Genomic DNA, 25,384 nt, shown 5'->3' with positions numbered 1-25,384 from the left:
TGATGTTTCGATATAGGATATATGGCGCCGTATTATATACAGGATCAAAAAGGTCGCTCAAATTTGCTCATTCGTATTTACAAATACACGCTCACGCATAATACTCTATTTTATCTTTTTCTCATACAATGTATTCACCTTGACTCCGGTCTATAGGAGAGAAATGTTTATTTCTTTTTCTCCATTCATCTATTGCCATATTTTCTTATCGACGAGCACTTCAATCGACGCTTGTTATTTTATTTTATTGATTTTTCACAATCGAATTTTCAACAATCGAAAATCATCACTGATTTTATGAAAAATCACTGCACAAATTTGTAATACATTTCATACATTTTTCTCAATGAACTAAAAAAAAAAATGCTCTCGAAGTTGTTAAGTCAGTACAAAAAATTTCGTGTGATTCTGAGCTCATTCGAGTCAAACAATGTTTCATTGTTGTTGTTAACCGAAGACAAATTATTGCAGCATTTATCTTAACTCGTAAATAACTAATGCATTTCATTCACTTCTATTTAATCGAAAGCAAAAACTGCGAGTTGAAGAAAAAATAAGCCTCTTCTCCTTCAGAGGCTAATCCGGGGATGCTGATTTTTTAAAAATAGTTCACGCGTCCATAAAATATGTACACAGGGTGTCTCCTGAGGGTACAAATTCTTAACGTAAGTTCAGGATCGAAATCTGGCCAAGAAAAATCCAGCAGTGTTTAATCGATTAGCGAATACGAAAGATAAAGGTCTTTTCATCGCACGTAACGTGGCAAGGATTTAAAATAGAGCAAAAGTCCATGGGACCGTTTTTGTAAAGCCGTTTTCAACTAAGAAAAAAATAGAGAAAAACGGTCGAAATTCTATTCGTATGAAATTTAACGTGCTGCGAAATTGGTCTTGGATCATTTTGCTCTATACCCACATGTTTAGACACTACTCTCGATGAGCGAATTCACCAACTAAAAACGTTTCTAGACTCTTCTACTGGGATTTTAACTCCTGATATTTAATAACTTCACATTTTGTAACAATCGTCGTACGACACCCTGCATATTTAATATTTATATATACATATGTCGTGCATGGGTTTGTTTATGTGGCTGCACTCGGGTGTAATGTACGCAATCATACACTGGTATTTAAAAATAAGAGCAACACTTGGAAAATACAAATAAGTCATATCATAACTCAGCTTAATAAAACTAATTCGAATAAGATTGGTTAAATTCGTATGTTCCTGTCATTAAAAATATGTGATTCACAGTAATGGTACCAAATATCTATCAGCTCGATGAATTGATACGCTCCGATAACAATTGTGACTCTCCCTCAATCAATTTTTCTTCTATAATGGACGAGTGCTCGACGGTTACGAAATTAAGTTTTATTTATTTTTCGACGAAATCACTTCCAATATTTTATAATGCCGCGATGCTGATCCCCCTTTTTTTAATGACGAACTCTTTATGAAAATCGTCGATTGTATTTATCAATATGTTCCGTAAGAATCGTCAGTATCGTTTTATTTTCACAACTAAAAAGTCCGCCCCAAAAAAAGTAAGACAATCGTCTGTTTTCTTTTCGTTCGAATTTTTTATTGTGAGAAATGATTCGTATTCGGACCTTCTTTCTTATAAAGAAAACGAAAAATTTCAAACTATTTTTCTTGTTATGAATTGGTTGATACGCCGAAACCGGGTTTACGATATCGCATAAAAAACTTGCGGAAGATTATAAAAATGAAACAATGGCAAAATGTTTAATTACACAGATCGTAAACTGAAACTTAAACGTAGTCACACGCCTTACCTGTAAATTCAAGATCTAACCTAATCGCCTATCTCCATTCTTTTCATTCTTATTTTACTGAATTTTCTTCATTTCTCATCCTTTTTTCTAGTCCGATATTCCGAACTCACCAATCGTCATGTTAACTAACGTGACTGTTCATTCTCCGACGTTATAACGATTTTTTCAGTCCTAATTTTAATCTTTCCTGAGCCGGATTCACTTTGATTTTCAACTGTTGAATGAGGTCGTATATCTTCAAGGATGGCCCGACCTTGAAACCCGTCAGATCTATTATTTGGTCCTTGGTCAATACAAGTAATGTTTTACCGTCAACTTTTCTCTTGCTAAAGTTGTCGCAGTATGTCGCACAATCGTTAACCCGTAAAAATTGTGCGACGTCGAATACGTTCCATTCCGCTGGAACGAGCTCACCGTTCTCCGAATTTCTATGCAGTCCATCAGCTAACCTTGGAATGTATTTCCCACTCGCAGATGTAACCTTTTAAGAATAAATAAAAAACAATGAAATTTACGAATTGAATAGACATTTCTATGGATTATCAGGAACCGAAATTCAGATAATTTTCAATGTAAGTTGATAAAAACTAACGTTTATGTACGATGTGGCGGTTCTTTCTTTGGGCGGAGGTGGACTCTGAATTTCGCTCTGCGTTTCGTTCAAAGATTGACCCTGTCCGCTGGTAGGACTTGGTAATGTTTGATCAGGACCAGCTGGTTCCTGCGCCGTTTCCGGTTCTCTACTTCCTTGCTCTGGCAAACTCTCGAGATCCCGATCTCTCTCGATTTTCGTACCCTGAGCCGGCTCCGGTTCTCGTTCTCGTTCTCGTTCGCGCGTCGTACTCGTACGCTCGCTTTGTCGATGCAATATATTCTTCGCGCAAGATAATTTGCCACCTTTTTTCAATTTTCGCTTAGTTTTACGTTTAAGGCCTCTTGGTGTTTTAACTGTGAAAAAATAAACAAAAGCTCGTCATAAACGTTACGCAAAAATTGGAAACCGCGAGGAGAGGCATTTTTTTTAAGCATTGGAAAAATATATTTTTATCATTTTAATAACGAACGTCACTGATTCGCTCAATTGAATTAACCAATTCAAAAAATTCTCACCGGTAGGACTAGTGTTTTTGACGAGCACACGCGGTCCCTCTAATTTATGATCAACGAGATCACACCAGCCGACAGGATAAATATCGGGGCTTTGACAATCGAGCCACTGATCGTACTCATCCTCCCATCCGTCAAAATGTACACGCAATAATCTACCGATCACCCTCGTTATTGTTGCCACGCAAACTAATCTCGGATCCATTAAATCAGCGGCTTCCAATCGCATTCCCTCAATAAATCCGTGTGGTGGAACTTCCTGCAATGTTAACAATAATTTCAAGATTTCTCCTCTCTGGAATAATTACAAACTTCGTGGAACATTTTCATTCACTGATCAAATTATTTATTACTGACGTGAATAAGAGATTTAAATCGAAAATATTTCTTCGGAAACGGAAAATTTGAGAATAATTTTAATAAGCTTTAAAATCGTCATAAAAATTAAAAGCCTCGGAAGAGAAAATTTGAAGCGATCGATGCACAAACTTTTTTCAAAATATCATTTAATATTTACCCGATTGAATAGCTGAACCGGTGCTGGAATGGCGTTGGTTTCAGCGAGATAACTTTCCCAAGTAAAAGTGGTGGGATCATAGCCTTTGGGTGGTGTAAGGGGTAATCCATGTTGAGAGCAAAACCCAATGGGAAATATGCAAGGTGATCCAACGTTGTAGCAAAACCAATCAGCCCCGCTGGCGTCTTCGTCGTAGCTATCGATCCTTATCATAATATAATCTTCTTTGAGAACTTGCATAACCGTCGCTGCGCAAATAGAGGATAAATTTAAAGGATCGATCGCCTCGATCTTCATTCCTTCTCGAAATGTATAACCCAATTGTTGATGATGATTCTTTGGCACGTGAAATAATCCCTCGGTCGAATCGTCGGAGCACAGTTTCGAATGCGTTATTCTTTCCATATATTCCGGATAGGCGTCCAACGTTTGTCCAACCATTTTGGCCCAACCGACCGGGTGTATCAACGGCGAATCCTCGTGACACCAAAAACCATTGTCTTCAGGCGCCGAATCGTAATATCTTACGTGCAAACGTTTACCAACGATCTTTTGTATCGTTGCTACTTTCACCTGAGATATACGATTTTTGTCGACAACTTCCAAATGAAGACCGCAACGAAAGCGTGATTTCATACTTTCGTTTACCTTGTTGTAAAAATTAGTCGGCAACGTTCTCGCACCGGTCAATCGTCGCATCAGGAAATCCTTCCAATCTTTGTATTTGTTTGCAATTGCTGTGGAATTTAAAAGTCCATGGTTTAAATCGAGGCTGTATCTAACGTTCGCGTGCATTTTTTGCATGCAACTGAATTTATATTTAATCGATTTTGAATCTATTTGTAGAAAACGGAAATTCCATTCTCGCCTCCAAGAGTGTGTACAAGTATTTTTTAATGGATATGTCCGAAAATGACTGAGACTTCAGAGTAACTCACTATTGGGTGGTATCAGGGGCTTTCCGATTGTCGCGCACCAGCCAACCGGATGTATGTCATTCGAGCACAACGACACCCAGAAATCTTTTTCTGAATTGTGGCCGAAACCTTCGTACCTCAGTAGTGCTCGATAGCCGGATATTTTCAAAACAGTTGCGACCCAAAAAGAATCCGGGAACGCCTCGCAAACTTCGTCACAGTCGGTATTTTCCACTTCCACTTTCATCCCGACCGTGATGTTGTCCCAAATTTCAGATATTGGCGCCTATTATTTTTCAACATCATTTTGACAATAATATTAAGTGATTGTTACGAAATAATTGCATCAACATATAGAATGAAAAAGTTAGATCGTAGAACTAACGTGTTTGAAACACGACACCGGAGCAGCGCAAAATCCCGGTTCGGTAAGTTGAGGTGTCCAATCGTACGATCCTGCCATTTCCGCCGTTCTCTTTCGTCTGACCGGTAGATCTTCTGGCATCACAGTTTCCGTTACAACTTTTTCCTTCTCCTTTTTCATAACGATTGACTCTTCGGACTCGGTTTCTTCTGCCTTTATTTGTTTCTTAAATGAATAATGATCATTTTCTAATTATTTTCTAAACGTTTTTCGACAGTTTGAATTTTTAGGCTAACGCACGTATTTGTTTCGTAGACTTTTCGTATCTAGGCAACTCTCGAATCTAGAGTCGTGGCAGCGACTCTGAGACAGGTACATTTATATTATGACGAGTTGCTGCCAGAGACTCTTTACCGGAGCGATAGCGTTTTTCTTATTACCATGTTACAAAAATTGGTTCCATTTGAAAATTCAGAATATTCGAATTTTTAACGAGATTCAAAAATTATCAAAATGAAGAAATAAAATTCGTAAAGAAAAGATGGAAGCACAAAATCTTATAGAAACATATTTTTTTCGATGATACTCACATCTTCCAAAACTGATTTAGTTTCGATCGGAATTTGTTGAATATTCGGTGAAATGGATTGGTCGGCCGGGTATGACGGGCTGTAAGTGGAATCTGCAGTAGGTGCGGCATGTTCCGAAGACCGAGCACATGCTCTGCTGCAAAATCTTCGTTCTTTCGTGTAAAAAGCGTGTTTCACTCCGATGGCACCACATTTCTCGCATACAGCTGCATAGAATCGTAGATTAATAAGCTGGAAGGCATTTCTTAAAAAGTAGTCCCATGCTGTTGAAATTCTTACCTATTCCATCTTTTCGTATGGGAATAAAGTTTAGATCTGTGTGAGGCTGATAAGCGATTGGTGTTTTCAATACCAAACCAGGATGTTTTATCGGCTTGATTTTTCTATTTCTATTGTCCTGTGTTGTTTGGGTAGCTGCATTGTTCACGACTTGTTCTCGCTCCTCGTCACCCATATAATCCTCCAATGTTAGATATTCGCTCATATCCGGATCTTCTACCTGAGGGTCGTATTCCTAAAGTAATATTTATAAGACACATTGAAAGTATTTTCAAGTACATTTGTAATCAATATACTGTTGTTTAAGCATGGATCAATGAACGTGGTTATACGTTTATTCCATTTCAATTCATCTGTGTAGTTTTGAAACTTGGATATAACATTCATTAGATACAAATAAATGCAGGAAATGGAAGATTTCTTCGTAGTTCTGAAATTACTTGTTGCATGTCCTGGCCATCAACAGCTTCCATGGCTTCGTCTGGTTCGGAACACTCGTTAGGAAACTGAGTGGGCATGTATCTGACCATGGTAGTGGGTGCAATTTGGTGGTTCCTCATGTCATCAAAGGAGTGCGTTGTATGCGCAAAAAAAGGACTTTCTGCTTGGCGAGGATCCATCATTAGCTCGTGGGTGGGTTCACCGTGAACCATCATGTCGCCCATCCATACCATCCCTAGTTCGGGCATACCAGGGATGGACGCGTACACTGAATTCATAGAAAGACCCATTCCTGATTTGCAAATCAGAATAATAGTAAGCCACTACCGCAAAATCATAATAAGCCAGGTTTGGGAGAGTAATGGAAAATTAGTGAAAAAAAGACGAAACAGAAAAAAAAACTCATGCTGCCATAACCCTTGTTAAAATTTTAACAAAGAATCTCTAAAAGGAACCAGAAGAAGCTTAAAACTTCAACAATTCAGCATTGTCAATGTATCCCGTTGAGGATCTCCTAATCTACGCAGAATTCAGACAGACTGATAGTGGGATCGGTGAACTCTGAACCATACACCAGTTTGTGCATCAATCGCTGAGTCAGTGGCAGGTTTATTTGAGTTGTTTATGATGTTAATAAAGTGGCTATCAAGGAAATAATGTAGCAGCCATATTGGCAGAGATGTTCCACAGTTCCCTTGAGCTATTGTGTAAATGCTGTCCAATCTTACAATTCGTAGGAGCAGCTGGGAATGTAACCATTGCAAGGTCTCGCAAGAACATGGAATTGAATAATGCAACATTCAAGCAAAGGGGGGTTATGAAAACCAATAAGGCATGGCACAGGAATTTTGACCAGAATTGACAATAAATAGAATCTTACATTATTATGAATGATTATCAAAACAATAATAGGCGTCAGAGGGAATAAAACTCGTATCAGCTTGAGTTATATAGACAGTCGAAAATTTAATGCAAAAACAAAACGAAGTTGAAAATTTTTAATGAATCGAAAATTAGCCGAAAAAATGTAGTGTTACTATGCAAGATTCTGTATTAATTAATATTGCTGGTAATCAAAAGAATGGAATGTGTTATAAAAACAAAAAAAGATCGACTCGTGTTGTGAAGATCCAACACATGATATTTAGTGGATAGTTAATTAACTGCACGTACTACGTTTTCAAATGTGGTTCTGATAAATATTAAATAGTGTATGGCAATCCGAGTAAACTTCGGATCATGCTTTTTGTTCTGAATAAAATAGCAGCAAAAAAGATTTTTTGATCAAAGACGAGCGCCAAAATATAGTGAATCGTGTTCCTTGAACCGACGCCAGGCGTCCTTCCCCCCTCCATAAAAAAAACTTTCGCTTATAACCTTCTTTACATGCTCGAAAATATTCTAGATCTGCGGATTATAATTGGAAATAGGAAGGATTTAAAGGGTATGATGAAATGGATAGATTACAGCAGTATTGACCACCGGAAAGAAAAAAAGGACCGACCCTTGTGCAGGTACAACTAATCCAAGTTTTTCGAATAACGTGTTTACGAAGAAAAAGAGAGAAAAAAGAAAAATAGAGTACGAACCATTGGGAGCCTGCATATCCATGACAAAGGTTTCTCCCGTGGGCCCTAAAATGTCCCACACTACCCTTTACATCCGTTATTACCGAAATCTCCGTCTCTCACAGCGCGGGCACTTTATACAAATCGAAACTTTAAACATTATCCTTGTTTGATTAAAACTCGGTGTTTTTTACACGCTTTAAGACAACACTGAACGAAAGAGTGTAAAAAAAAAACGTTGTACCTTCCTCGCACTTACGACTCACGACATTGCCGAACAATAGGGCAAAAACATTCGACGCGGTAAGCCTGCTTTTGGCTTTGCCCCCGTTAAACCCCCCCCTGCCGCCACATTTGCAGATGTTTGCGATACGCACAACACTATTATAATTTTCAAAACCCTCTTTTTCCTTCACTTATTCATGCGATTTTATCAATTCAGCGGTTGTGAATACGTCTGATTACGATCAAAATTGATGTTTGTTCGTTTCAACTTGAAATTGTTGACGCTATAGTAGTTTTCTTTATCCGGTTTACCGCACTGGTTTTTCACCATAGACTATGTACACCCAATAGAATCACCACTAATAAAATAACAGGTTCAACCCACCAACCTCCATGACCACCTCCATGAACTTGGCTCGCTAATTTTGTATTTTGGATTTCCATCTTTTGGAAATCCAAAATTAATCGGCCAAATTCACGGAGCCACAAAATATATGTAGGAAGTTATTTTTTTTTCATTTTGTCACAAAATTACAACCCGGTGTCTCAAACTAAAGTGTGAAACTCTACGATCGTTCAAAATACGCAATGGAAGAAGAAAACAATGTACTTTTTGTCAGGGGAACAGCAAAGGTATTCATATTTCTCAAACTTTGAAGAATTGTATGACAAACTCCAGATTGGGGTTATTAATCAATTTAATTTCGACAGTTTTGGTCTTCAACTAGTTTTGATATAATTCTGTTCTTCAATAAACATTTATCACTCTTAACCAACAGTAATTTTATTTATACGAGAGTGTCTTGTTGCAAATATTCTCAGCAATACTATGACATTGAAATATAAAATATTCTTAGGATACAAATTTTACTGCGGCGGATGATGTTTGGGATGACACAGCTCTGATAAAAGCATATGACAAAGCAATCAATTTGGCTAAGGACAAAGTTGCCAAGCGAATTGGTATGGAATTTGTATGTACCCCAGAAAACTCTAAACCACAAGTACAAAAAAAATCGAATCAGACCAAAGCAAATCAGGTAAATTTTAGTTTTATTGTCTTGATGTAAACATCAGTTATATCCCAGAAAATTCTAAACTACAAGTACAAAAAAAACCAAGTCAGACCAAAGCAAACCAAATAAATTTTAGTTTTATTGGCTTCACGTAAATACCGGTTAGTCCTACAAGTTTATTGTTCTTCATCAGATAAATAAAAAATGTTTACTTTCAGAAGTGGACGGTGGGTTCGCCTTGTCGAGCAATTTATGCCAATGACGGCCAAGAGTACGAAGCCATTGTAACAAACGTGTATGAGAAATCTAAAACTTGTCGAGTCACATTCGTAGGTAACAATAATGAAATATTTGTCATTCTGGAAATATCACCAATGTATTATTAGAAATGAAGAAATTCAGTTCTCATTCTTGTGGGTGGATTGTCATTGTTTGAAGTCCTTCAATATATTTTGTAAACCAGTATTTTCAATAATTTAAATTACAAGTGATCTACTAATTTATTTTTATATTCAAATTCTATTGTTTCAGGTTATGGTAACACAGAGATCGTAGAACTGTCTACGCTACGTGAATCTCACGGGTTGAAGAGCCAGATCGAACAGAACAAAAATTGTCAGGTGGTTGATGAAAGTCTAGAAAGTTCGCAAGCGACTCATGCGGGTCTTGATGCACCAGAAGTAAATGGATCTTTAGGGGAACGGATGGATTTTGAGAATGAACATCAGAGCATGCCAAAAAATGTTTTCAACTCTGGCTCAACGTTCAATTCCTCATACGGAATCATGCCACCGGCACCGCCTTTACCTCCGCAGCTAATGTCAAAGTAGGTGCAAAATAAAATTAAAAACAAAAATTCCTTTCAAGTTTTCACTAAAATAAAATTTTGAAGTTTGAATTTTCTTCATGTAAACTGGGAATGTACCCCGAGCTCTTTTTTTTTTTATCAGACTTCCTGACAACGATGCAGACGCCCTTTCCAGTATGCTCATGTCCTGGTACATTAGTGGTTTCCATACAGGTAATAAAATTTTTGCTTTTCTGTGTGTACGTGGATGATGAATCTCTTAACTATTCTGGATGTGACGATTCATGAAGAAATATTTGTGTCTGTTTCGCAGGATATTATCACGGCATTAAACAAGCACGACATTTGGAAGAGAAACGAAAAAAGTGATGAATCGAATACTTTTAAAAAAATATCAACAAAAACACTGAAACAACTGCCCCATTATTCTTATACGGATTTCTTTATTTGTAAGAAAAGATCGTCGTTAAAATTTCATTTGTTCAAAAGAAAATTAAAAAATCGTTCTTATATCTTCGCAATTGATAATTGTTAGCATTAGATCGGCACTCCTAGAGTTTTTTTCCAATTCTCATATTTTTCTTTGAGGTGATTAGCTGTGCACAGAATATTGTTGGTAGCTTCAGCAAGTAGCGAACAATCTTCGATTGTGCTAGCTTTGATCATCCATTCGTTGACATTCGTCGTCAATCCGTTCTCCAGTTTGGACCATACCGGTCGCATCTGTAGCATCCAAGCTTCCTTGCAAAGACGTTTGAGATCCGCACTCGAATATCCTTTAGTCTTTTCAATCACGTTTGCAAATGCCATCGTGTTGTGAAGTCTTTTAGCCGTGTATATTTCCAATATTTCTCGACGCACGGCTTCGTTCGGCACGTCCACCTGGACGTGATTTTCCAATCGTCTCAGCAACGCAGAATCCAAATTCCTGCATTCAATATTCCAATTACCAAAATTCCATCCGTTCAAAAATGAAGCAATTTCATTTAGAAAGCTTCAACAGTGTGTGAGAAATTGAGTTTTTCATTTTTTATTCATATTTTCTTGCTCACGTGGGTATTAAATTTTTTAATTCACTAAGTCTCGAGCAAGGTCAATGCTAGGGTGGGTGACTGCTCGAGCGCATCGATCAGTGGGTGAGAGACAATTTTTTAGTGTTTTTTATAACGCTAACCAACTTAAATTCTATGAAAAAGTAGTCTACATTGGTCGCATTTCTCACGGTTTTAATGTAATCGCTTTCGTGCAAATGGCAGTGCATCAGAGAAGAGTGGCTCCGAGCCACGCCTCCGGGTATTTTACAGAAACACGAAGGTCAGTCAAGTGGGATTAAGGTGGTGGTATGAACTCGTAAAAACCCGCAAGGCTCGCACGAACACAGAAAGAATATGTAATGAATTCAATATTCAAATTTGCAAAAGTCCGAGTTGGCTGAATGATTTTTCGAATGAAACAGGAACACGTTGAAAAAAATTAATTCAAAAAATCTGCTGCCTTTTCATAGCTGTACAATCTCTGTCAAGAGAAGGAGATAACAAAAGTTTTTCGAATGATACTGTTTCGATCACTGGAACTTTTAGTTCCAATTTTTCATTTGCATCTGAAAATTCTCGTTTCCCTTATTAACTCTTTTTATCTTTTCTAGGTTCCCTTGGAAATTAGATTGCTGTATTACCACGGAGCATTCGTAGCAGCCAATAAAATAACATGAGAATCATCAACGGATTTGAGACCATCGAGCCTGGAGAGAAGCTCGGCCCTGAAACGTCTCGCTGGTTCGGATCTATCGGAACAGGAAGCTCCATCTCCGGCTGCAATCCAGTCGATTTCATCGATGAAAATAATTGATGGTGCATGATAATTGGCCAGTTCGAACAAAACCTGATTGGCAGAATGAAGAAAAAAAAGAACAAAAAAAGAAAAAACACGGTTTTCACAAACACGAGCTGCAATTTCCCAGAGATCGCTCTGTAAGTTGGATAGCATTTTTCTTCGCAGACTTACCCGGACGTATTTTTCTGAATCACCTCGCCATTTACTCACGAGGGAACTTGCCGTTATATTGAAAAACGTAAAATCGCACTCGGTTGCCACGGATTTAGCCAGCATCGTTTTACCTGATTAATTATAGTTTTAGTAGAATTTCAGTTGAATAATACTTCACAAATCCTTTTAAAATACAGCAGTTAGACATGGAATTTTGCTTCGGCTCGTGGTCAGAGCTCTCGTCAATTCATCTTTTACCGGTTCCAGGTGGGCCATAAAGGAGTATCCCTTTCCAAGGTGTGAACAATTCCGTGAATAGTTCAGGATATTTGGTTGGGAAAACAACCGCTTCTTTCAGCAATTCTTTGCAATCTTCCAATCCATGTACGTCATCCCAATGAACGTTCAAATTCGTCATCACAATGTCCTTTTCAGCCATAGAAAAAGTGAATATTGAAATAACAATTGTTTTCTCTGCCACACAACAATGGACCAAGCCCAATCGAAATTTCTTAATTGACAACAATTAAAAGTTGAAGCTAACCTGCGTTATGGTTTCAGCGATTTCTCTCCATTCCGAACCGCTTGGATACAAATTAGCCAGAGGCCGTAGAACTTTTTCATTACCGAAAACAGGTTTCGTCGTATTATCGCTAGACCGCCAATTATTTTTCCGCTTCTCCGTAAGTGGTAAAATACTCAGAGAAAACGCGTCGATGCTCTGACACGACGAAGTGTCGAGCCCGGAAAGATCTTCCTCGATGGGAAAAGTCTTAGTTTTTGCTTTCGTTTTGTTGTCTTTCGGGGTAGCGGTAGCTTTCGGTTGAGTATCCTTTAACAAATGACTTTCCACGCGTTTACATATTTGAGGCGGCCTGTTGAACCTCGATTGATAAAAGTTTACGTAATCTTGAAATATTATTTCAAGGTCGATGTTATCACAGATCTCGAAGTTTTCCGAGATCTGGCCTTCCTCGGTCAGGGCTTCTAACGACTTGAACAATCTGCGGTACATCAATCATTCGTTACAATATTGCCCGATGATAAACGCACTCCTTGCTCATCACTTTGCAATATTCTGTGCTATTTTTATCGAAACGTACCCTTGCTGACCCAGAAATTCGGCAATGAGGTACAATATATTTCTACGTTGCTCATGGGCACGTTTATCCACCTGGACATTCAAAAAGCATTGGAAATAATCTTTTCAAAAAATGTTTTTTTGAATTTTCGTAAACTGCGTCATTCTGTCACGACTTGTGACATTTGTTAGCCGAGTGTAGGAAAAATCTTGTGGAATTTTCTACCTTTTGGCGCATCAGGGCTTTCGTTCTGTTGGTCATTGCCTGCAGTGACAAGCCTTCCATTTTCATAACTATTTTATCACGAGATAATATTCATTTGAACTTTTAAATTTTAATTAATGTTTTTGTTCTTGTCTAAATAACAGTTGGAGTCGAAGCAGGACGGATGATCAGAGGGCACTGAGGGGGTTAACCAACCGTTGCTAAGCCGTTGCTATCAACATGAAGAAATGCATTGTTGTATCGTCATACATACGTACGTGTGCTGGGCGCGATGCAACGAAACTTCAAACAACAAACCGCTGCTGTACGAGAGAACATCCGCCAGATGGCTTTCGTTGGAATTGGTAACCGGTCACAAGAGAATCAAATGCAAACGAAAATGATTAGCAGAGCTTTTGAAATATTGCCTCACGGTCAACGATTGACGCGAGGGCTGGTGCTCAACGATCATCGAACCAAAGGTTTGCCTCGCTCGGGGCTGCTCTAATTAACTCCGGAGGTCGCTGGACCCGCATTCCAATTCCTTAATTGGGATCATTTAAAAAAAACGTTCAACTGCACTCCAATTTTTTATCGACTATTTGGAATATTGAGACGACCTACGCTTCTCAAAATTTCATTTGTCCTTTTAAAATATACTCTGGTGAACATAGCGATTTGATATTTCTATGAAGAATTAGTAAAAGTCAAACGAACATTATACCAAAATGACGATGACGCATTGAAAAATATTGTTTTCAATCGCTCAGACGTTAAATTGTTGATATAACGAGAGCCCTTTCGTTGCGTCAATCACGGATCAAATCCAAATGCGATTTTCTTAATTGCCCGAAAGATTGCCGGACTAACGTAAAATGTTATCTCGCCGTACGAAATTTCACGGCACACCTCGATACTGTGACAACTGCGTATGCGTCGTGAATTTATCGCGTTCACGTTGTCGAAAAAGATTGAATGCATTTCGGTCCGCGAACGATAGGAATGCCCAGGGCGCGGCGGGCGGCAAATAAATTGAGGTGGAAAATGACAAATCGGAGGAAAATGATTGATATTTTGTGCTGTTTTCACAAATTCTTTCTCCGTTTCATATTTCATTTCGATGGTTATTGTTCCTGCGCGTATTCGAGTCGTTTCAACGCCGTTTTTCCCCCGCTTGGATCGAGCCTCTTCCCACTCTTTCTGTTCCGTAAGAGCCCCCACTTTTTCGTGCTGCACTGCTGCATCGCATTTGCACGAGGGCCAAGGGAAACTATGGAAAACCCGGCCGATGGAGTCGGCGATATTTTTGCTTTTTCCCCTGCTCAGGGCCGTCTCAGCGTCTCAGAAAATTTGCCTCCTCGCTCAGAGCTCCATGGGCGCATGGGTGAGCGGTCACCCATCCAAGTACTGACTTCGCCCGAAGCCAGGCAGGCTAGGAAATCGTCGAGGTCGAACACCGACCCGACCCTCCTCGTTCTCAGTTTACATTTCTCCTTAATCGTCGTTTTACAAGTGCACCAGTAATCAAGGCTGCGATATTTTTTATCTCGTTATTTCGATATTTCGGATATTTTCGCGCTAGTCACAGAAGCGTAGCGTTCGTTGAGCAGGAGCGTGGGTGGCATGGGGTGGCTGTGGCGGGTTTTTGGAGTGAAAGGAGGTGGGAGAGCCGGATGGAGGGGCGGGGGGAGGTTGGAAGGTTGAGGAACGTGATGTTCGATCGACCCAGGAACGTGGGTTGTCCCTCTGCGTGGTCTCACTGCGACAGAGAATAAAGTCAGTCGGTCGGTCGCCCGGCTCGGGGGAACATCATCCGCGAGATTTTCTCCTCTTTCTCACAAACTATCGCTCTCGTGGTGCATCGCTTCGCGCCACAACGAGGACGCGCTTAACCAGCGGCTCGTTACAGCCAACTCGGTATACGGAAGAGCGAGAGAAATAATAAATTTTCTCGTAAACGTTGAAATACACGTTTACTTCGGTTTTCCCATTTGCCATCGAGCTCCCGAAACTTCGGACGTTCCCTGTCCCCGGATCAGTTTCATCCCCCTCATCTTTCGTACGGTTTCACTTTTCAAGCTCCGAAAATTCTACTTTGCGGGCCAGAACTATCGCTTTTCAAAACATGTGCTTTTGATACGAATTTTATTGACGAATTTCGGCTGTGAAATTCGATTTTTAATGGTGGACGATACGAGGAACGCTATTGCCAGGTGTGAGATGCTGTTCAAAGGTATTATCATATTTTCATTCGTGTGCCATGCGAGAGCTCTTCTCGTTGCGTTTTATTCGTTTTTATCCCCGCAATACTGTTGGCTGCATCCCTTCTGTGTCGAGACACCATTCGTCCGTTGGTGGCGCGCTGTTTTCAAAGCGTCGAATAAAACGAAAAAAAGCAAAGAAACATTCATCCATCTGCGAATTTTTCGTTCTCGATACTCGTCGAATATTTACACTCGAACGGTCGCATTCAATTTTATGATGCGTCAAACAAACTCGTCCGAGTGTCCCATGCAGATAAATGACGTTTCTGACTCCTTTTTGCTTATATTTACGCACGAAATGAGATCAGTTTTTTGAATAGTTGAGGCAGGAAGACTGGACATCGAAATTAAATGAAATTGGAGTTTTTACAGGAGAAAAAATGAAATGAAAGTAAGAGGACGAATTGAAGAGAAAGTGTCGATCAGACGGGAGCAAAGTGGATGAAATTTTTACGTCGAGTTTCCACTTTGCTGTTTTTTCATCCTCATCCTTTGATTTTTAATCGCTGCATGTTGGGACCAAAGTTTCGTCGCTTATTGCTCTCGTCCTTGCTGAAAAACTTGCTCATTCGAACTCCGGGTAGTTGCGTGCCTTAAGGGCGCTAACGGGGGAAAGACACGATCGTCGGAGCTTGCGAGGGGAGAGAGCGAGGAGGGGTGAGGAAAATTTCGTTATCGCGTCTTGCGGATTGTCGATGCGGCGTAACACGGTGCCGTTCACCAGCAGACCGCGACACCGCGTGTCACTGGGTCACCAAGTTTTTCTTCGCTCTCTCGTTTTTTTCTCGTTTGGTGTAGTTCCGACGTGCATTATGCGGCGTTTCGCATCTCCGGGAGTCTGGAGTGGGATTTCAATCGCTTTTTTCATCGAATGAAAAGCGAGAAGACGAAAATTATTTGGCATTTGATAAAAAGCTTTTTCATCGAAAAACGATGATTTTTTAAGGGCTTTCGCACAAGTGCAACGGCGATTGAACCCCGTTTTTCTCAACAACGTTACAGTCGCTCCAACAGTAAGCTCAAAGATCCTCTTTATCAATCTTCGACGAAAACGTTTACGTTAAAATCATTCATTCGATCGTGGACCATCGATGCCAAAATATTGTCCCCGATGACACTCAACAGCTTTGCGATATTCGAACAACTGAACGCGCTCCTCAGTGGCTTTATGTCAGAGGCGACCGACGAGCTGCCAGTCACTAGAGCTCGCGAACCTCAATTTTTTACCATTTTTTTCCCAATGTTTCAATGCTTTGCAACGCGTCTCGTTTCCCCTCGAACGAACCTTTGACGCGCGGTAGATTTCGCCGGAATCGTAGAAAAGTCAACTAACCGAGTTGACAGAAATGGGCGAAGTTTATTTTCAAAGGAATTTTTACAAAGCGAGAGGTGCTGCGGGACAACTGAGTTATAAATAGTACAAGCTTGCTCCGTCAATTTTAGCCTTCATTCAAAAAAGTGCTTTCACGTTACGCGAAGGTACAACGCGTCGCTGAGTGTTTATCGCGCTAAGCTCTCTCCTCAAGCGTACATTTTCGCGCTTCTGCACTCCCTCGTTATCAGCGGAGCTATGATTTTAACGAGACGACTCCTCTCCCTCGTGTGAACCATCGGAGTACATAGACGGGATATATTCTCGCTCGTTGTGCACGGGGACCCCGAGTGGCTGAGCAAACTCTCCATTTATTCGGAGTTTAATTTGTTTAATTTGTACCCGTCTCTTCACTCGTGATTTATTTCGAAATTTTGGGTACTTTGGAGATTTATGTCATTGAGAGCCGAAGTCGTCGAGTCTCTGGACAGCGTGAGCGATTTGGAATTTTTCAGAGAAAGTGGCTCGACAAAAAGCCTGAGAAAGCAACATTTTCAAGAGACAATATTTTCCGAGGTTTTTCTTTCCTCAAGTTTTCTTGTGAATTATTAATTCTGTGTGAGAATCAGTTGGAAACTGCTCTGAACGACGACGCGGTCGGACCGAGAAGCCACTGAAACGTTCGCAATTATATTTTAAGGAATAATGATTGGAAAAGAATAATTCGAATAGGGACGAAGCGTAGAAATTATTGACAAAATGAAAATATTTCAACCCCGGATTGAGGTTTTTTGGCGACTCGTGCCAAGCCCCTTTGTTTTTTCATTTTTTTCCTTTACATTGGACGGTTTGTGTCGGGGTAGGAGAGAGAGTGAAAAATTCATTTTCGTTTTCACACCAATTGCTAATTCACTCCGGCTTGCCCTGGTTCCCCTACTTCCGCGTTCTGGAACCCTGACCCCTTTCGATTCGTACTCGCGTTTTGCAGGTTCCGCAATATAAGAAAAAATGCGGACAATTCGAATTGGACCATTCGGGAAGCAAGTTTTTCTCAGCTTCGGAATTTGTCTTTTGCATTATCGCATCATTTGATCCGTCGAAAATGAGGCTTTATTTATTGCACAACATTTTTTCGTTTCCATATTATTTTCAAGAAACATTTGGCAAAAAAATCTGATCGAATTCCCTCCAGGGGATGGAGATTCTGCCAATTCTTTCCATCGTCCAATCGATCGTGCTTCCAACGGATTTGAAATTCCAAAGTGTAAAAAAATTCGTCAGGGATCACTGAAAATTTCGTTTCCCTTCAATTTTATTGATTTTTCTTCAAAAATATTTGCTCAAGCCAATTTTTTCGCCCTGCCTCACCGCGGCTCGTTACATTTGTAATTAATCGTGTGCACGCACCCGCGCGACGACATTGCTGAATGAGAAAATCGGCTGACCTCGGAGCGTTCCCGTAGGCGGGAATTCCCATGGGCTGATCGTGCGAGGGCATCGTCGTAATTTCACGGCTCGCTTTCCCAATCTTCTCCTCATATCGTGTCGCGCACGATCAGTAAAACATTGTTGAAATAAGCTCCATATGCCCGCATACCTCAAACGTCGTCACAGCGAACGATTTCCACAGCGGTTCGTTCGCAAATGTCAAATATTTGGAAGGCTCAGTCCAGCTGATTGGATTTCTCGTTCCGCAGAGTCAGCACTGAGCCTAAAACTTGTTAAGCAAATACAGCTTCATTCCCAAAGTGTCTACTCGGTATGAAGTTGCTGAGTTTTCGAGACGAACTCCTCCGACATTTCCCTTTGGAACTCCTCGTCGAAAAGACCGAAATTATTAACGAGTAATTGCGTCCTTGGGCAGTGGACGGGAAGATGAAAATTCGAGCATGTTCGAGGGTAGAATTCGATCATTCCCGCCTCGCCCTCCCTTAACAGCGATTCATGAATTCCTCGCGATTATTCAATCACTAGGGAAGACCGGGGCTAATTGGCCAGTGGGGCAAATTGACGAACGATAACATCCGAACTACGCAATGTAAACACAAGTCCGGTTGATATAATTGTTCATTGCAACCTCTTTCTCATTCGTGAGTCCCAACGCGTGGGAGCGACACGTCGTTTAGGAAGAATTTTCATAAATCCAGGTACAAAGCCAAGCTTTTACGTCAATCTTATTTATCTTCTGCTGCTTCGAATTTTTGTTCCAATTATTAGAATAATTCTCTACACGAATGTTCGTATATCGAACTACAATTGTGCACAGTATTTTTCTCAATTATCGCTACAGTTTGCTGGTGGAAGGTTTTCGTTGGTAGAAAAAGCAGCGTGGGCTAAGTAGGCCAACGGTCTGATATGGGGTTGGCTGACAGATGTGTCGACGTCCACGAGTGCTGTAAACGGGTGTAAAAATTCCATGTGTGTAAAAATAGCAATTTTGATTTTGATGACGAGAACGAGGATCAAATATTCCTTTTCCTCACACTTATGAACAAAAATTATCTCTGCGCTCGCTTGTGTCAACATTTTGTATTCGTTGTTCGATTCGTCAAAGTAATAATATTGATAATTATCCGTTTTTATTAATTTCACTGATGCGTAGTTGATTGTCAGATCGTCAGGTAAAACAGTACTGGAGTCAACTTGCCCCGACCGTGGGGTCGGTTGACACAAAAAGGGTTCGTCAAGAAAGCGATTCGATAATAACTCATTTCGTTTCAAATATGTAAAAATTCAAATTTTCATATGAAACAGAGAAAGGTTATATTCGAAACGACCGTTTGGTTTTTGAAATCGTCCTTAGTTCCTTGTTTACAAGCAATTGAAGCAATTGAGACACGAAAATCGACCTTTTTATAGAATCTCTTCTCTGGCTTAAGGAGTTTCGTTACAGAAGTCAAAATATTAAGAAATTGATCAAATTTGGTGATAATGTTCTTCAACATCAAGTGCGAAAACTCAATTTTTTTCAAAATTTTCTTCTACTTAGTTATCGAGTAATTACACATTAAAGCAGATTTCTCATGCCCGGAATGTATACCTATATATATGGAAACGCTATGCTTATACACGTAAACTTTAGTGATCAATTACTCGATAACTGTGTAGAAGAAAAATCTTAAAAAATTTGTGTCGTCAAATTTGGCACTAAAGAATATGTTCACCAAATTTTATAAAATTCTGAACTTTTTGAATTTTTGAATTTTTTTAGCATGGATTAGCATGGCAACATTGTATCGCCTGTACCGAAACTCATTAATTCATACGTTGCAATGAACTTTAATAATTCATTAATATTCTAAGGGCAAATTCGCCTCGTCGCTGGTCAAAGGGGGTTTGTAATTGACTGGCGCTGAGGCAGTCGAGTAACATCTCATTCTGTGAGCGAGTTTGGTATTTTTAGGACTCGATCCCTGCACTTTCGATTTTCGAAGATCCTAATCACCGAATCACGTTTTTATACAACATCACTCAAGCTCGACGTTTGAAGCTCGCTTATAAATTTCATCCTTGAGATGAGCAGCGATAAAGGGCAGTGAGTGGGCAGACTGTAAACTGCCATTAATAACGTTATCTCATTAAGACAATCGATATCAACGCTCTCCATACAATTAAAACAGTTGTGTGACGAGGCTGTTCGCTATTGGCGGGTATTTTAAGTCGCACTCAAACTTTTCAATGCTAGAACAGTATTTTTTATGCGAAACGAGTGCGTGTAGCAGAGGAATTATCGATCTCGTTCGCTGTCGTTCGCACAAGTATGCAATTCTGCCTGTACGATGGCAACCGTTGAAGTGGATTTTAGTTTTCAGAGTCGTTTATCATGTTTTATGTAAGGAGGGTGGATCACCAAATAAAAATAATCAGAATTTGATCAAATTTCGTGACAACATTCTTTGGCATCAAGTATACAAATACAAATTTTTTCCCACATGGTTATCGAACAATTGAGCGTTAAATCTAACTTCTTATGCACGATAACTGCGTACATGTAAACTCTGTGCTTATACACGTGAACTTTAGTGTTCAATTACTCGAGAGCTATGTGGTAGAAAAATGTAAAAAAATGTGTATTGTCTTATATATTTTAAAGAATACATTTACCAAATTTCATGAAATTCTTATAATTTTGAAATTCTTAATATTTTAAACATGGCAACATTGTGTCGTCGCGATCCACCCTCCTTAACAATTCTGATGCTTGAGTGTGACAATATTTGAGACAAAATGTAACGACTTTTCCGAGCCATTGATTGCCGATCTCTGGTGACCTTGACGAGGAAACGATCGAACAGTGACTTCTCTTGAGCAGCCCTTAAACGTCGGTGGTTCAAATCCATGAAACTCACTCAGGCTACTCATAATTGGGGCGTTTTTACGGGCAGAAATTGTAGGAGAAAAGTGATGAGCGCGACCAGAGAACGAGGTCTTCACTGTCAACTGAAAATCGAATCTTTGGAGCGCAGGATCGAAGGAGAAGCGAGAACGGAGCGAGGATGGGCAGCGATCTGTTGGACGGTAGCGAGCAGCGTTGGGAGCGCGTGATAAAACGCCGACGAAATTGCTCGGCGCAATATTTGATTAGGACGTGAGGCCAGAAGCGCTTCCGCATCGGAACCCGCTCGGCTGTCCAAGCAATTGGCAAAATCCTCGTTTCCACCGGTTCATTCATTTCCGATACTTTCCCGAAGCGTTCCCATTATTTTTCAACTGATCCCCGAGAGCCTTTTCCCGTCGGAAGCGTCATTAAATCGTCCGGACCTTTCCAGCGAGACTGCTGCGCTGCTAGGATCGAGTTAATAAAAAAAATGCATCCTCCCCCTCTGCGAGGCTCCGCGCTTCCGGTGTAACTGGGAGGGCTCGCCGAAGCACGAAATCCAGGCACTGATCGACCGAAATACCCGTGTTCACGAGCCCGAATGTATTCGCGAAATGCGATGAAACCACAGTGATCTTGTTCCCTGTCCATACTGTTCGCACGGATCCAAGGAATGTTCTAATTACCAGCGGCGATCTCGCACGCGGTGCGAGATCGCCGCGATTCATCCTCGGCCTGTCCAGCCCCACTATTGGGCTCGCCTCGAGTACCTCCAGGTTAAAAAAGTCTCGCTATTTCTCGTGGCTTTTCTCGGTGGATCAGCGGGTCGTCGACGTTGTGCAGGCAAGAATGCAGCTGGCTCTTGCGGCGTTGAGCCAAGTTTTGTTGGCCTCCCCAAGAGCTATTCGCGCCTCGATTATTCCTCTGCAAACTTTGTCAATAAACCGTTGTCACGAGTTCTGACGCGGCATTCGGAGCTCCTGCGTTAGAAGTATTCGCATTCGTCGCGGAGCTTTTTCAAGCGTGTTCCGGGGAGCGTTATTGAACGTGTTTGAATGCGGATGCTCGTCCCTCTCGCTCCAGCAATTCCTTGAGCTCGGCTCGTATTCCGCTGGAATTATTCGATTCAGTTGGCAAAGCTCGATCTTCCCTGTTCTTTTGCTCTCCCAACTCTGAGCTCCGCCGATGTGATCGTCGGCAGGGGCCTCGTGGTTTCTAAAATGACTGCGCTCCTGGCAGATTTTCTGGGTATTTTCTCTTCCAAAAGAGATAACATTTCCGATGCGTCTCCCTCGGTTTCTGAAAAAACGATGCTCCAGACGCGCTGCTTTTTCGATCGTTAAGGAGTTTCGTTGCACTTTCTTCGCCACGGTTTATCCATGCGCCTGCACCTCGAGCCATTATTTTTACGCGCTCGTCGCTATCGACTCTTTTCGTTTATCTCCTTAACGGAGATCCCACGGTGACACCGAGCTGAGATTCTTAGTCATCGTTGCAACACTGACGAAACAAAACTTTGTTAACGCATCCGCATGCACCAGCATCGAATCTCTTTGACGAAAAACGAGCTCGAGGAGACCGAAGTTAAATTTGCTTCGCAGGGTTCTCACTCGAAAGTGAAAAACTCCCGAGTTTCCAAATAATTTGCGGAATCGCCGAAGAAACTGACGAAACAATGAGATTTAAAAAAAAAAAATAAAATAAAATAAAGCTCCAAGATTCGGTCTTTGGGCGAGTGAAAAATTTGCGAAATTTCATGTCAAATTTTGAGTTCTTTTTTCATTACTGTAGACATTCGCGGTATCAACGTATCTCGGAATCGAGCTCGTTTAATCGAACACGGAGACTATTTACGTGACCCAGTGAATACAGCCAATGAGAATAATCTGTGCAAGTGGATTTGTCGCTAGAATTATTTCCTTCTCCCCAAGCTTGCGAGCCCTCCAAATCGATCGAATGCTGCAGATCCAATTGATACCGCGATGTATGACAAGCCTAGACATTCCCTGATTGTGATATCTTTGGTCAGGAAACATGTTCCTGCCGCCAGTACGAGCGAGGAGGTCTTTGAAGTACTAACACCGGGCCAAACGTCATCGCGAGTCAACGGATTCTATAAAATTCAATCCAGTCTCCATCATGATGAGAAACTTTGACCCGATCAAACCTCGTACGGTCTCCGGGACTCTTCACCATCTTATTGTCATCATTTTTCTATTCTCGTTCGCTGGTGAGTTATGAAAAATAAAATTTAACAAAAATAGACTGAAAAATAGAAAAAAAGGAAGCAAAATGAGAAGCAAAAAAGCTCAAAATTACCAAAATCGACACACGAAGCAAATTTTTTATGACGCGCATCGAAAGTGCCAAATTTACAAATTTTCATAAGTTCCAAAAACTTGCTTTCATACCGAATAAACTTTCGGACCCGGTTTCAGACGCACTGGAGGAAAACTGCACGGATTTTCAGGGTGGCACCGTTATCCACGGTTATTTGTACGTGCCGGGCCCTTCGGTATGCAGCTTATGCGTCTGCTATCACTCGGAGCCAATGTGGTGCCAGGCCATCTACTGTTCACCACCTTATGTAAGTGCTCAGCATCCGGAATATTTCGTCGTGGTTATCAGCTTCTTTTCAGTTTCCAGGCAACTCTCATTATTTTTTTGTTATTCTCAATGTCGACGGACACGTGGAAATTCGAGCTTTCGACACCTTCGGGTTTCGTTGCTTTTAACATAAAAATAAATAGAAAAAAAAAAAGATAAAAAGTATAAATCAACGAAATTTTCTTCACTTTTATGCAAGAATCAACGAAATCTGAAGATGTCGAAAGTTCGAACTGTTCAGAAATTCGTCGAATTTCTCTTAACTCTCTAACGAAATCTGAAAATTCTCAAACGAAAATTTCGTCATCGTACTTCCTTCTAACGAGGTTAATGAAAATGACGAAAACTCATGCTCCGATAATGTGACATCGATGTAAAAATGGTCCGTGTATAATTCGTAGCGAAAAGAGAGGCAGCGCGTGGTGGCAAGAGAAACCGTAGTCTTTAACAAGATTAGCACCTTCTTCAACTCCTGGAGCACTCAGTAACAACTTTATACTATTATAAATTCCGCCAATGTGATCGCGACGGCCCTAGTTTTCTACTTTTTCCTCCGATAATCGTGTTTACACTTTTTTCATGTTTTACACGCGACTTTTGCAAAGAGTTTGTTTCCGGTGAAAAAACAAGTTCAATCGAATTGACTCGAATCTCGGATGCCCTTGAGCATGCACTCATCGAGAAAGCCGAAACCAAAGATTTTCGTGAGAGAGCAAAACGCAGAATCATTGGCGAGTCTTTTCGAGGTCACTGATCGATCAGTGGCCTCGAGACGCTCCAACATTCCAAGCCTTTGGGGCGTCAGTTACAGATTTTTGGGCAATCGCACAATGAGATAAAAGTTAGCCTAAAACGACACAATCTCACACCGAAAAACGTTGTTTTGCTTTCATGACAGAAAATTTTGCAAAAACAAAACGAGTTTCGACGGTGTGGAGTTTCAATATGAAAATTCCTAACGAGCATTTCGACAGAGTTTTTTTCATTGAGCTAACAAGCATGTTTTTTATTCGCTCGAAAGTGAATGCGATTTGAATACATTGAAAGTTGGAATCGATTTTCCCAACAGTCTCTGCTCGCCCGTTTCTGCTCCCCACTCCTTATTTTCTTGTGCAATTTTTTTTCAACGCGTAAATTTCGATGAGAAAACTTTTTCCGATGATCGTTGTATATGCAAAACATTTTCACAACATTTTCACGAATGTGCAAGTGAGCCAGTTTTCATCGCGTGTGTGTGTGTGTGTGTGTGTGTGTCTCTTTTTTTTCCATAAAATATTTACATCGCAATAGAGTGCTTATATATAAACAGAGCTTTCGAAAATGAGCTTATGCAGCACAGAAGCAATCACCTTTATGTGGGCCATGCAAATGCCCCTCGTGCTCGCGTGCGATCCTAATGCTAATCCATCATCCATACACGTGCGCAGTCCAAAGTACTTGTTTATTCGTATTGCCGACACTAAAACACCAATTTCCGTGTGTAAATATTTTATTGATATTCTCCGTTTGAACGATTAACACGAATGAATGTAACTTTTGTTAATTTCATCATCTCGTTGCGGGGTCTTTCTGTAGAAATTTTCTAAATTTCGATAACTCGTTGAAAACACCGTTCGATCAAGAGGCATGAAATTTGAAAAATCGAGCATTCTCAAGGTTCGGCTTTTCAAACTACGGAATAGTGGCTGCAGTTGCCGCTGCTTAAAGCGCATAAATTTCTTTTCGTTCTGACCGAGAACACTGCACAAACGAACTCTGGACAATCACCGAAAATTGGCAGCTCGAAAATTCATGAAAAAATCTCGAAACTAATTTATTCGAATTTTTTATGAACCGAAGTAAATTTGTAAGTCTGCGACGTGGCTCACGGCCGCTTCTTCATTCAGGGCTCCTGCTATTTCCTTGGACACGTCCAAGTGCTACGATCCACGTAATTTCAGTTGAATATATGTCGCACAAAACTCAGCTCGATGCGGA

The 25,384-nt window shown here is 40.5% G+C and overlaps 3 protein-coding genes across 6 annotated transcripts; 1 reads left to right on the top strand and 2 right to left on the bottom strand.

Moving 5' to 3' along the window:
* Positions 1-226: 226 nt before the first annotated feature.
* Positions 227-8,133, bottom strand: LOC122412190 (polycomb protein Sfmbt-like). Of its 3 annotated transcripts, none has more exons than XM_043421575.1 (10): positions 7,607-8,133; positions 6,017-6,309; positions 5,577-5,811; positions 5,298-5,503; positions 4,729-4,932; positions 4,365-4,629; positions 3,427-4,163; positions 2,913-3,168; positions 2,395-2,750; positions 227-2,283 (listed from the first exon to the last, which is right to left on the bottom strand). In XM_043421575.1, the coding sequence occupies exons 1-10, from the start codon at positions 7,626-7,628 to the stop codon at positions 1,954-1,956; spliced, it is 2,904 nt and encodes a 967-aa protein (XP_043277510.1). In that variant the 5' UTR covers positions 7,629-8,133; the 3' UTR covers positions 227-1,953. The 3 variants fall into 3 exon arrangements, with proteins under 3 accessions (XP_043277510.1, XP_043277511.1, XP_043277512.1); XM_043421576.1 differs by having other exon boundaries at positions 5,577-5,796; XM_043421577.1 differs by having other exon boundaries at positions 6,017-6,285.
* Positions 8,134-8,219: 86 nt separating this feature from the next.
* On the top strand, positions 8,220-11,416 carry Smn (survival motor neuron). Of its 2 annotated transcripts, XR_006261304.1 has the most exons (7): positions 8,220-8,443; positions 8,668-8,850; positions 9,045-9,159; positions 9,358-9,652; positions 9,777-9,847; positions 9,948-10,083; positions 11,280-11,416. XR_006261304.1 is itself a non-coding variant. In XM_043421589.1 (6 exons), exons 1-6 carry the CDS (start codon positions 8,399-8,401, stop codon positions 10,001-10,003), a joined length of 765 nt encoding a protein of 254 aa, XP_043277524.1. In that variant the 5' UTR covers positions 8,220-8,398; the 3' UTR covers positions 10,004-10,146. The 2 variants fall into 2 exon arrangements, 1 of the variants encoding a protein (XP_043277524.1); XM_043421589.1 differs by lacking the exon at positions 11,280-11,416 and having other exon boundaries at positions 9,948-10,146.
* LOC122412192 (katanin p60 ATPase-containing subunit A-like 2) lies at positions 10,058-13,082 on the bottom strand. Its single transcript, XM_043421581.1, has 7 exons — positions 12,928-13,082; positions 12,724-12,794; positions 12,165-12,624; positions 11,879-12,047; positions 11,639-11,751; positions 11,310-11,515; positions 10,058-10,562 (listed from the first exon to the last, which is right to left on the bottom strand). The coding sequence occupies exons 1-7, from the start codon at positions 12,991-12,993 to the stop codon at positions 10,172-10,174; spliced, it is 1,476 nt and encodes a 491-aa protein (XP_043277516.1). The 5' UTR covers positions 12,994-13,082; the 3' UTR covers positions 10,058-10,171.
* Between the last annotated feature and the right edge of the window lie 12,302 nt (positions 13,083-25,384).

This window comes from Venturia canescens, chromosome 6 (genome assembly GCF_019457755.1).
Source record: "Venturia canescens isolate UGA chromosome 6, ASM1945775v1, whole genome shotgun sequence".
Classification (NCBI taxonomy): Eukaryota; Metazoa; Arthropoda; class Insecta; order Hymenoptera; family Ichneumonidae; genus Venturia; species Venturia canescens.
The sequence above is the reverse complement of the archived record's forward strand: the minus strand, read 5'-3'. Positions and strand labels throughout refer to the sequence as shown.

Bases quoted from the DNA above. Each gene is read 5' to 3' on its own strand.
- Smn (XM_043421589.1), top strand. From the start codon at position 8,399: ATGGAAGAAGAAAACAATGTACTTTTTGTCAGGGGAACAGCAAAG. The intron at 8,444-8,667 runs GTATTCATATTT...AAATATTCTTAG, and splicing joins TTGTCAGGGGAACAGCAAAG to GATACAAATTTTACTGCGGC. The intron at 8,851-9,044 runs GTAAATTTTAGT...GTTTACTTTCAG, and splicing joins ATCAGACCAAAGCAAATCAG to AAGTGGACGGTGGGTTCGCC.
- LOC122412190 (XM_043421575.1), bottom strand. From the start codon at position 7,628: ATGGATATGCAGGCTCCCAATG. The intron at 6,310-7,606 runs GTTCGTACTCTA...TTTGCAAATCAG, and splicing joins GGATATGCAGGCTCCCAATG to GAATGGGTCTTTCTATGAAT. The intron at 2,751-2,912 runs GTGAGAATTTTT...ATTTTTTCACAG, and splicing joins CAAAAACACTAGTCCTACCG to TTAAAACACCAAGAGGCCTT.
- LOC122412192 (XM_043421581.1), bottom strand. From the start codon at position 12,993: ATGAAAATGGAAGGCTTGTCACTGCAGGCAATGACCAACAGAACGAAA. The intron at 12,795-12,927 runs GTAGAAAATTCC...TTGAATGTCCAG, and splicing joins AAGCCCTGATGCGCCAAAAG to GTGGATAAACGTGCCCATGA. The intron at 11,752-11,878 runs GTAAAAGATGAA...ATAATTAATCAG, and splicing joins TTATGGCCCACCTGGAACCG to GTAAAACGATGCTGGCTAAA.